Below are 12,719 nucleotides of genomic sequence, written 5' to 3' on the forward strand. Positions count from 1 at the left end.
AAAAAAAAAAAAAAAAAAAAAAAAGAATAACAAAGATAAGATATCAAGTTTTTAAAAGGAGATCGGGGGTTTGGTTTTATTTATGACTATTCATCTTTATTCTCTCTACTTTTTTTTTTGAGACAAGTTCTCACTCTGTCACCCTGGCTAGAGTACAGTGTCATCAACATAGCTCACTGCAACCTCAAGCTCCTGGACCCAAGTGATCTTCCTGCCTCAGCCTCCCTAATAGCTGGGACTACAGGCATGTACCATCACGCAAATACCTTTTGAGGGTGTAGTATAACGATTTGGTGTGGTAAGTATTTCTCTCTTATGCTGGTTCTTATTAGCTGGAGTCTTTGGCTCAGGAATTACAAAGTACTCTTCATTCTTTACAGCAGACTTAGGAGTATATACATTCTCTTTGTTCTTTAATTTATTTGCAGATGCTTTGCATAATACTGGAGTTAATGATTTAGATTCCAGCCCATTTGATTTTGTCCAATGCCTGGTAAACTGGAAAAAAAAAAAGTTACTGGATAAAGCACACTGAAGAGGAAGAAAAGTCAATTTCTTTTATAACATGCCTTAATAATTTGCAAATTACCTTGCACTATTTTTATTAAAATAGAATACTATCAAAAAGACATTACTAGCAATACCAGGAAATTTGAAAATGTATATTCAGTTCTCTTTAGTGTATGTAGATCACTTTAGCCTGTTTTATTGACAGGTAATTTTCAACATGTTTCTTCAGGCCAAGTGTTTAAACATACCCAGATCCCAGGCCTCAAATAAATCCCTAAGAAATGCTTCCCATACCTAGATTGCCATGGGTTGCCTATGATATGTACCAAATAAAAAAATTTAGTCTGTGATTAGAGCAGAAAAAACATGTTAAAATATTCTAACAGAAATGTTGAATAAAAGGAAATTTTAATTCTTTCAAATTTATGGTTGAGCTTGCAAAAGAGTAAGCAAAATCCTCAGAGGTCAAACTAAAAACATGAGCATGAATCCAAAGATGTAACCAAGGTTGAAACTTTCTGCTGCCCTAAGGGCATCTACCTACTATCTCTGATAACCTGCAGCAAGAGTTTTAACAGTCACAGAAGCCTTAGGCCTATACAAGGTAATAAGTTAGATCCAAAGCTCCCATGTGAAGCCGGGAGATGCTATAATTAAAATGGAAAGGTGAATTAAATATAAATCTGCCCTTCAAAGGGAATCAGCATAAAAATCTTGGCCTTGGATCTGGGGGAGGAAAAAAAGTCTCTTTTAATAATTTGTAAGTAACCAAAGGACAGTCTTCACATAGGTATAAGGTCCAAATTAGTACTACCTGCATGGTCCCACAAACCTCAAGCCTAAATTTAATTTAAAGTCATCCTAAATTGGTTGTGCCCCAGGAAACTAGTAGAAGCAAACATGGTTCCTAGCTGAAAAATAAGCTTAAATCCAACCCAACCCAAGCCCTCAACCCTTAACCCAAGCCTCAAAGAATTCCCACAGAGTTCAAAGAAAAATGAACCTATAACAAAAATTCCAAAAGATGCAAGCACTATGAGCAAAAGTCAGCACACAAAAAGAAAACCAGTACAATCAGACCATTAAGATGTCAGATATTAAAACTATCAAATATAGAACATAAATATGTTCCCATGTTTAAAATAATGAAAGAAATTAAAAACATGAGAAAAGAAAAAGAGACTAAAAATGTTCAAATAGATTTGAAAAAGAAGAAAAACCTCTAGAAATAAAAAAATATAATGATAAAAGTGAAAAACTCTACAGACATATCAAATAACAGATTAGATAGAAATAAAAAGAGAATTTCTAAATAGGAAAATTTGAAAACATTATCCAGAATGCAGCCCAAGTAGAAAAGGATATGGGATATAGACAGATGATTTGAGGTAAGTGGAAAATGAAGTGAGATAGTCTAACATACATCTGTTTTAAGTTCCAGAGATAGATAATATGGACAGTGCTAAAGAAGCAATTATTCAAGTAATTTTCCAAAATTGATTAAAGATACAAATCCTCATATATAGGAAGCACAATGAATCATAAACAGGATAAATAAAAAGAAATCCACATTTATAATTCCCAGGTTATACAACTCTAGAGGACACTATCTACACAGATAGTACAGGGATGGTATGTGTTCCCTGGAGCTGTACAATATAGCAGCCCTAATGGAGAAACCCCACAATGCCAAAAATAAAGAGAAGACCCTAAAAGGAGCCAGAGAGAAAAGACAGACTAACTAGAAAGGAACTAGTTTGACACTGATTTCTCAACAGCAACAACAGAAGCAAGAAGAGAGCAGAGTAGTATCTTGAATAACTTCCTGAGACTCCATAAATATTTCAAAATAAAAAGCTAAAAAAGTTACAGAGCTAAAATACTGGACACATCACTAGCATGTAATAATCTAGGAATGGTAATCAGAGATTAAGTGCTCTAAAGCTGCTGTCCCCAACCCCAAGGCCATGGACCAGTACCGTTCTGTGACCTGTCAGGAACTGGGCCACACACCAGGAGGTGAGTGGCAGGCCACGAGCAAGCAAAGCTGCATCTATATTTACAGCCACTCCCCACTGCTTGTATCACTGAGCTCCGCCTCCTGTCAGATCAGTGACTGTCTCCTATCACCCCAGAGGGGACTGCCTAGTTGCAGAAAAACTAGCTCAGCACTCCCGCTGATTCTGCATCATAGTGAGTTGTATAATTATTTCATTATATATTACAATGTAATAATAATAGAAATAAAGTGCACAATGTAATACACTTGAATCACACCGAAACAATCCCTCCACTCCCCAGTCCGTGGAAAAATTGTCTTCCATGAAAATGGTCCCTGGTGCCAAAAAGGTTCGGGACTGCTGCAGTAGACTAACCAAAAGGCTTAAAGGAAAGCTGAAAAATAAGATGTCCATAGTGTCTTCAAAGAGCTCTGAAATATACCTGGGAATCTAGAAGGCCATGTATTAATACATGTATAGGACTGCACTCACGCCAAAGACTATGCATTTACTCAGGAAAATATGGCCCATGTACAGGGAAGAAAAGCAGTCAATAGAAAGCGTCCCTGAAGAAGCCCAGACATTGGACTTACCAGGCAAAGACTTAAATATGTTCAAAGAACAAAAGGAAACCATTATGTAAAGAACTAAAGGAAAGTGTAAGAACAATGTCACAACAGAGAGTATCAATAAAGAGATAAAATTATTAAAAAGAACCAGACAGAAATTCTGGAGTTGAAAAGTACAATAAAAATAACAAAAAATTCACTAGAGGGGTTCAATATCATTTTCAGTAGGCAGAACAAAGAATTGGAAACTTGGGGAAAAGTTCATTTAAATTTCTAGTCTGAAGAACAGAAAGAAAAAAAGAATAAAGAAAAATGAACAGAGTCTCAGAGAACTGTAGGGCACTATCAAGTCTGCCAATATACACATAAGCCCCAGAAGACAGAAGACATAGAATGGGGCAAAAAAAAGATTTGAAAAAAATAATGCCCAAAAACTTCCCAGATTTGATAATAAACATTCATTTACACATCTAAGAAGCTCGACAAACTTCAAGTGGGATGAAAAGATTATATCAAAAGGAAAGAAAAATAGATTAATTGACACTCAGAGTTGGAGAGTGGCATCACTCAGAGTTGGGGGTGGACCACAAAGGGGCATGAGAAAATTCTGAGAAGCAATGGAACTGCTCTACATCTTAATGCTGGTGGTGGTTACACAACTGTATGCATTTGTCGAAACACACAGAACTGCATACTAAAAAGGGTGAAATTAATTATTTAACTACATGTAAATCATACCTCATTTTAAAAAAAAGGAAAAGGAAAAAAAGGAGCAGTAATCCAAAATGGAATCAGCTTTCTTCAACTTGGAAATAACTGACTTCCTTTTCAGTCATATTCCAATAATATCTCATTAATGTTTTCAATGGTTTAGGGATTCATTAAATTTGCAAGCACACACTTGGTTTCATGTTAGTCTAGTTGTTTTTATAATTGAGACAATATATTTGCTTTAAATAGTAATAAAAATTACCAACCTGTGATGTTTGGGGAGTAGCCACACCTGTTGATAAATTATCTTCACACCATTCATAGTCTATTAATCCAGCCACATTCCTTTCATCACCTGTGGTCACATCTTCCAGACTCAGATTCTTTGACTATTTGATGAAAAAACAATAGCACTGTGATTCAGTTCTTAGAATACAGTCATGTGTCACTCAATGACAAAGATACATCCTGAGAAATGCGTTGCTAGGCGATTTTTGTCATTGTGCAAACATCAGAGCATGCTTAACACAAACCTAGATAGTATAGCCTACTACATTTTAGGCTATATGGCACAGCCTACTGCTCCTAGTCTACGTACCTGTACAGCATGTTACTGTACTGAATACTGTAGGCAATTGTAACACAATGGTAAATATTTGTGTATCTAAACATAGAAAAGGTACACTAAAAATATAATATTATAATCTTACGGGGCTACCATTGTATATGCAGTCCAACATTAATCAAAATGTCATTATGTGGCACACAACTTTAGTATATTTCAGGCACAGGGCAAGACCCTGAAAGCAGAAACAAATGAGAGACAGTATATTGAAGAAGCTCACTATCCAGTACATGAAACAGGAAGTTAGAAAATTTTAGGTCAAATTATGATAGGAAAAGCTCTGATTCTCAAATAATATACCTTGGAACATTCTTGTGTTATATGGCATGCTACCTAGCTTATCATCACATAATCACTATAATACAAGTCCTTTGCAAATTTACAAATAAAAAGATTTGACAAAGTAGAAGATGGAAGGGAAATTAACTTTGAAATACAGGTTTCTCATTTGTAAGAAATACAGAGTAGTTTCTACCAGAAATAATTAGCGTTACCAAAGATCTCCCAGGGGTAGGACATTTGGGACATATGTATGTTAACACTACCACGAATAATTTATTTTCTCTCAGTGTTCCCCCTCTATTAACTAAGGGTATACTAGATATATCCTGAATTCAAGACTGTGGGGGTATATTTGGATTTTTTATTTCTCCCTCCTTCCTTTTCTCTGAACATCTTGTTAACCTGGCAAGGTAATTTTACTTGAATTTCTCATACCCCAGCCTTCTTTTCCAGTCCCACTGCCACTATTCTAGTTCAAGGACAAATCTCATACCTGGATTATTCAAACAGAAAATATGGTCTCTGCCACTAATCTTTCCACCCTCTCAACCAAGGATGACAGAATTCTCCAGGATTGTCAATCATCATCAATTACAACTGGCTGCATGGAGTGCCAGGCTAAGAAAAATCTTAAAGCTAAGTCTAGACTTGGTGGGGAAAGTACAGTGTTGTACGACTGAGGGCTGTCACTGGTACTACGGTAGGGAGTAACAGCACACACATCGCCCCTAACTGAATGATTCTATACACCACTGGATGAATTTTTCAAAATCATAGTCATGTCTCTCTGTCTTGCTCAAAAATTCCTATTTCCTATTGCACAATTTCTAAAATTCTGGCATGGCACTTCCAGGTTTTTTACAATCTAGCTCTTACCTACCTTTCCAGTTCACTTACTTTCTCTCCCTCTATCACCCTTCCTCTAGTTGAACTCTTCTTTTTAACCAAGCAAGTCTAGCCACTGTCAACAGAATAGATCAAGCACAATTAGGTGCCTGAGCATTTGCTAATTCCATTTATCTTGCCTTGAATACTGTGCTCCTTCTTTTCCACTTTTCTAAACTTGACTGTCTGTTCAGTTTGGATCTCCCATGGTGATGACTCCCATCCTCTAAAGCCCCCACAGCACACCTCTGGACACTTATCTGGCCCCTATCATCCACTACGATGTAGTATTGTTTATATATATATATGTCATGCCTCAACTTGACTGTTAGAGAGCAAGTACCCCATTTTATACTTATTTGTTTCCCAAGACACTAGCATGGGGCCTGAAAATGCTAATGATGTTGCAGGTGATGTGGTCTTTTGTGATTCTTGGATCAGACTGAACTACTGTTTCACTGAAAGTGTCATTTATTGATTGGTAGTTCAGGATTACTTACTTTTTTATAAACAACTCAGAGAAAAAGGGTGTTTCTATCAAGGGGGAAAACAGTACAAAGAGACTATGTGGCTTGCGTTAAGTATCAATAATTTGCATAATGATCAGAAAAGAACCCAAACTTTTATTTCTTATCACTAAAATGCCTCTCAATGTGTAATAAAAATTGATTAATATGACTGCCCAAATAATTAAATTATTAGGTAAATGCTTGTTAGGTAGTAGATGGAAGATAAGAGTAAATATCTTCCCAGATATTTTATACTTGGCTACTTTAAAAATCATATAAGCAGCTCAACTGAGACCAGGCCAATTCAGACATAAGAAAATCCAATGGCTCAGATCTCTTAAGTGCGGTGTTACAAATTTTAAATTTTAGCTAAAATGATTATCCTAAGTATAGAGGTATCTAATACCTTTCTGAAATTATCTTGATCAGAAGCAGAGGTCAAGTTTTTGCGTCCTCATGGACTCAAATGTGTTACTTGAGTCTGAAAGTTTAAAGGGCTTGGCAATGTGAGCAGTATGGGTGATGAGCTGCTTCATGGAGCTCAGGTACAAAAGATCTGCCTGGGCATAGGGTATTCACCGGCTTAATAAAACTTTCCAAGAATAGACTAGAAAACCATCCCAGGAATAAGATTGTTTTTCTTCAGAAACTTCCTAACACAATAGCCACTTGCACTGACACTTTTAGTCCTTTGTTTGGTCAAAAGACCAATTAAGAAGGAAGAAGGAAGGCAGGGACATAGGATCCCACTATACCTGTGGCACATGATTGACAAATGCCAAAAAGAGATCTAAATGAGGTGTTAAAGGAATTTGGGGGCAGGGGGAGGATTCAACAACAGATTGTGAAAGAAATGGCATTTTAACTTTTTTTTTTTTTTACAGTTTTGAGACCTATAGAAAAAAAAAATAATAACCTCATCCACGCAGTCATTTGAGTTATCTTGGATTCCATAAAGAAAACCAACTTCTCTATGAAGATAACAAAAGTACAGTTCCTAAGTGCTAAAATTATTTAAATTGCAACCTGAATTAATCTGAGGGAGGATTATATTACAAAGTTCTATACCCGGCTGGCGAAGTATTTGTATAGCTGAATTTTAAGCCATGGGAGATACAAAGAATCACACAAAAAACAGAAAGCAATGAAAGCATTTAGGAATGACAGAGTGCTTCCAAATATGCAGCATTTTTTCACCATTCTAAAAGTCCATGACAAAACTGAGACAAAAATAACAAAATAGAGAAAAATAATTTGGTTATAACTAACTCTCTTACAAGGAATTTGAGTTTCATGAGTTATAGCTACTGCTCAAAACAAAAACAAAACAAAAACACAGGAAGAAACACAAAGGCTAATAAACATGAAACTTCCCAATCTCCATAAAGGAATACAAATTCAAAAACGAAAAAAAACCCATACTCTTAATATAAATACCAAAACATTTCATGTCATATAAATTACAATATATCCTATATTCACAGATTTTATTCCCAATAATTTTTAAATTGTTCTCTACAATTCGATAATACTGTATCCTTTAAAAGCACTTGAATGTACATAAATTATACAAACAAGCACACTAAAAAAAAGACTGAAAAGACACAGTAAATATTAACTATTATATATCATCTAAAGCTAGTAGGTTTATAGGTAAATTCTATTTTCCTTTCAGTTCATCTGTGGCTTAAAATTTTTCTACAACAACCAAGAATTGCTTTTATGAAAAAAAAAAAGTTATGGTAGGGGATGAGGTTTGTAAAATGCTATCTTAACATCCAAAATTTTAGAGTTCAAGTTCAGAACTTCCCATTTTTCTCATCAAAAATGTTTAAATCATAAAATGTCTTTCCTCAAGCTCCTTGACACCAAAGTTTACTTTCCCAGTGGTGTATCCACTCATGAACAGTGCAGACACATGGCATGACCAACAGGTGTTCACACAAAAGGCTCTAGCATTTACCTTGATGTCTGTGAATGGGGAAGCACTGGCTTGTCCACAGAAAAGGGAAGGAAGTCTTAAACGAACTGGTTTTCCCCGAGCCTTCTTGGTTAGAAGCAGAAGATAGGTAGCTGTGAGGTGATCATATTGCCACTAGAGAAAAAGGAGATCAAATTGTTTAGAAAACTAAAGTTGTTTGTTGAAATAATGTTTTATTTAAAATTAATTTTTTTCCTAACAGACATTCAGAATTTAAAAAGCCAATAGCTTTACAAGGCATGCAATGAAAAGTAACAATCCCCTGTACCACATTCCACATAGACAATATCAACTCCTCAGAAGGAATAACTTTTAACTTTTAGCTTTTTCTCTTGTTATTATTTAATAATTCCATGTTTCTAAATTAAATGCTTATATAGCTTTAAATTTTTTTCAGCTTCAGATATTATCTATAAAATTCCTACTATGAAAAATGAAAATTTAGGTCTCCTACAACTTCCTCCCTTTCCCACAAATCTCCTCCCTGGATCCTCCCTTGTACTATAATTTTATCACAAGTTTAAGCTAAATCAATATTTATATTATTATGATTACATAAATAGTATTCACAATTAAATAGGGCTAATGTTCAAAATACTTAATTGGTACCCTGATCCCAACCAATCAGAATAGAGGCCAAGAGGTCAGTAGGGTCCTGAGAGACCCCTGCCTTCCCAATTATTAACCTTTTAATTGCAAGATGAGGGGAGAAGGTGGTGCCCAGGGTGTTCAAGAGAGATAACAGTGCAACAGGGAGGCAGTGGGTATTTATCAACCATCATATAAATACTCTAATATTTTAACAACCAATATAGCTATTAACTGGCTGAATATCAGCCCTGCAGCTAAACCACACAGGGTGCTATTCTTGTATTTCTTTTTTTTTATATAACTTTGTTTTCCTGAAGTTAAAAATAAGAGTCAGTTATTCTCCTTACAAATTCAACCCCACACTCTCCAATACTCTTTACGTCCTCTCAACATATTCACATATATCCGCTAACCTGCTTCCCCCTTCTCTTGGAGACATTCCACCTGATGTCTGCATTCTATGCTCTATCTAAACTGGCTTCTTTCTCAGCCTGCTACTCAATTGTCAGTCTAGGAATTCCTGTCACCTCTATCCTACAAATGTATCTCCAGTTTCCTAGATCGTAAGTATTCCTTTCTTGGTTTATTCTCTTGTTTTGGTGAAACACATCCTCCAGTAACTTCCTAAGGATCCGTGCATGGGAGATAAATTTTTGAGGTCCTGCATGGCTGATAAATGATTGCATTCTTTCCTCACACTTCATTCTGGGGTTTGGCTTAGTATAGAAGTCCAGGTGGATAATTTTCAGTTTTTATGGAATTATGGTCTTCTTGATTCTAGTATAGCTACTGAAAAATCTAGTCATTCTGATTCCCAAGCCTTTGTGTACAACCTTTTGTTTTTATCTCGGAATATTTTCTGAATCTTCTCTTCTTCCCCAATTTTCTGAAATTCTACTAGAACAAGCCCTGGTGTGAATCTACTTTCATCCATTGTGCCAAGCCCTGATTAAGCCTCTTCATTCTTAGAAACTCATATCCTTCAGTTCTGGAATATTTCTTCTTTTATTATTTCTTTGATGCTTTCTTCTCCTTTTTCTTCTCTGTTTTGTCTTCTTATCACTTCTATTATTTGTAGGTTAGACCATTCTTATCCCTTCTCTTCTATTTCTGCATCTTTTGTCTTTAGGTTCTACTTTTAAAAGATTTCACATTAACTTCATTTTCAAATGTTTCTACTGAGCTTTTAATTTCTGTGGTCACGTTTTAGATTTTCAAGAGTCATCTCTTGGAATGTTCCTTTTTAGTCATCTTACTCTTATTTCAAGAATGAAATAGCTTCTCTTATCTCTGAGAATATTAATTAGTGGTTTTTAACCATTTTCTTCCATTCCCTACATTATCTATTTTTTTCTCAGTATCTTTATTTTTCCTTCTTTCCTCCCTCCACCCTACTCCATTTGTTTTGATCTCTAACTTTCATGTTAGAAGTTATCCTCAAATTTCTGGCAATCTTTGGTTGTCTGTTTCTATTTAAAAGTGAAGAATTATATTACACAGTTGATTAGAGGGTCTGTGTATAGGATGGAGCTCCTCATTACTTTGTGGGCTTTTCTCATCACTCCACCATGCTTAACTGAAAATTTCTAAATAATGCACTCATAAGACTATGAGACTGTCTGCCCTACTAAAGTGTTAAATTTTAATAATGCTTAATAATATTTAATGTTATGTATCCCCCTCACAAAGTACATGACTTAAAAAAGTCAACTACCAACTTTGTCTTTATTAATATATTTTATCAGTTAATATTTTAGATGGCCACAATCATATGATTTTAAATTTGCATAACAGCAAATATAAAATACTGTGATAAATTATTATGGAATGTTGCCTTTAGTACAGACAGGATGGGGGAAAGAAAGGAAAGAAAAGCTTCACAGAGAAGGTATTGGGAACTGGATGAAAACTATGTAATCACTCTCCACTTTCCAAAAACTACATTTAAAGTTTTTTTTTTCCCAGTCCATATCTATAGTCTCATGTATGATAGCCACCTTTTTGAAAGAGACGTCACAAACTGATTAGAAATGATGGATAAGAAGAAACAAGTTGCCACTTATCAATAATGTCTTCGTGCCACTTTGTTATCAATAATGGCCCTGTAAGCAAATCCTGGATAGTGCTGAGTTTTCTAAACACGCCTATGAGTTTTATCACCCTCCTTTTGCCCAGGCAAAAAGCATCCTTTTTATAACTTTTTGCCATAGCCACAGTATACTACTCATTGTGATAAAATACACAGGGGAGTTCTGTGTTCAGAAACAGATAAATCAACATATTAGTTAGTTTTCAGGTGATGTCAATCTGCAAATGTCTCCCTAATCTTACAGGCAATTCCCTCTTTTGAAAGTCAAATGTCTGAAAGTAAAGTGATAGGTTTACCTATTAGAAAGAAGCTTCCATTTCTAGAAAACTAAAACCATTTCAAAATCCCCAGTTAAATGTTAAAGAAGTTCTAAGGCACCTGGGCTGAGGAGAGGCAGCTACCAGTCCAGAGGAACAGAGAAATTGAGGGTGGCTCACTACCCTTCCTCTGACCCTCCTCCTGAGGCTCTCAATCTTTACACACATGGCTATTTGCATCGCCAGGGTCAGGGAAAGGGATCTGTCTTGATGTGAACAGGTTCTCATATGAACATGTGACCCTTAGTGAAGTTCCCTACCGGATGACTGGCTGTTCCCACAATCCAGAGCCACTCAAGGCTGGCAGAACGGGGAAAGTAAGGAAAGCAATAAGCTGGAAGCTCTAGCACCACTGTTGGGAATCTCAAAAGGCTACAATTAGATCACTCAAAATCATGAGATATATGAGACTCTGACTACTGCATGTAAAAATCAGTTCAGAGTTCTTCTGTATTCAACATAAAAGTGGGAATTCTGTATGAGTCGAATGTTTGAGAATAATATTGTTTCTCCCTCTCTTTGTACACACAAAGATCAGCAGCACCATACCAGCATGGATCACACTGAACTAACCTCTCTCTGTCCTGCCTAATCAGCCCCAAAAGTAAAGGCAAAGCTTCCAAGATGCCTGAAAAAAAGTTAACAGACCCAGCTAATCTCAAACTTGGTTTTCCTGAGGCTCTTCAAATTGGAAAGCACAAAGAAGCAACATGAATTCTCCGAGGGTACCTAGACCAGGGTTTCTCAGCTTTGCCACTATTGATGTCTGACCTGGATAATTCTTTGTTGTGAGGGGCTCTTCTGTGCATTGTAGGATGTTTAGCAGCATCCCTGGCCTCTACCCACTAGATGCCAGTAGTTCACACACACCCCTCAGTTGTGACAATTTAAAATGTCTCCAGGCTGGGCGTAATCCTAGCACCTTGGGAGGCTGAGGCGGGTGGATCGTTTGAGCTCAGGAGTTCAAGACCAGCCTGAACAAGAGCGAGGCCCTGTCTCTCCTAAAAATAGAAAGAAATTGGCTGAACAACTAAAAATATATAGAAAAAATTAGCCAGGCATGGTAGCGCATGCCTGTAGTCCCAGCTGCTCAGGAGGCTGAGGCATGAGGCAGAAGGATCGTTTGAGCCCAGGACTTTGAGGTTGCTGTGAGCTAGGCTGATGGCCACGGCACTCTAGCTGGGGCAACAGAGCGAGACACTGTCTCAAAAAAAAAAAATTAAAAATTAAAAAATAAAATAAAATGTCTCCAGACACTGCCAAATGTCTCCATAGGGGCAAAATCACTCCTGGCTGAGAACAATGGACCTGGACCAATACTTCTCAAGCTTTAATGTACATACAAATCACTTGGGGATTAAGATGCAGATTCTGATTTCAGGCATTTCTAACAAGCACCAAAGGGATACTGATGCTGCTGGTCCTAGACCACGCTTTGAATAACAAGACTCTAGAGCAGTGCCTTTCAACTCCTGGCTGCATACCACAATCATTTGTGATGCTTTTAAAAATTCTGATGCCTTGGCCATACCCCAGACCAACTGAATCATAACTTCTGGGTGTGAGAGTTACAAATCTAGACTATTTTAAAAGTTCCCAGGTGATTCCATAGTACAGCCAAGATGAGAATCTCTGATCTAGAGTGAATAG

At 36.5% G+C, this 12,719-nt stretch overlaps 1 protein-coding gene across 1 annotated transcript in view; it reads right to left on the minus strand.

Annotated features, from left to right (window-relative positions):
* The window catches only part of MELK (maternal embryonic leucine zipper kinase), a 52,321-nt gene that overhangs the window by 10,952 nt on the left and 28,650 nt on the right, over positions 1 to 12,719 (minus strand). Inside the window, exons 5-7 of the mRNA XM_012656045.1 lie at positions 8,055 to 8,186; positions 4,057 to 4,179; positions 267 to 498 (exon numbers count right to left, since the gene is read on the minus strand). Of these exons, the coding sequence (XP_012511499.1) occupies positions 267 to 498; positions 4,057 to 4,179; positions 8,055 to 8,186 (487 nt within the window). The remainder of the gene's footprint in view (positions 1 to 266; positions 499 to 4,056; positions 4,180 to 8,054; positions 8,187 to 12,719) is intronic.

This window comes from Propithecus coquereli, unplaced genomic scaffold (genome assembly GCF_000956105.1).
Source record: "Propithecus coquereli isolate 6110/MARCELLA unplaced genomic scaffold, Pcoq_1.0 Scaffold114, whole genome shotgun sequence".
NCBI lineage: Eukaryota > Metazoa > Chordata > Mammalia > Primates > Indriidae > Propithecus > Propithecus coquereli.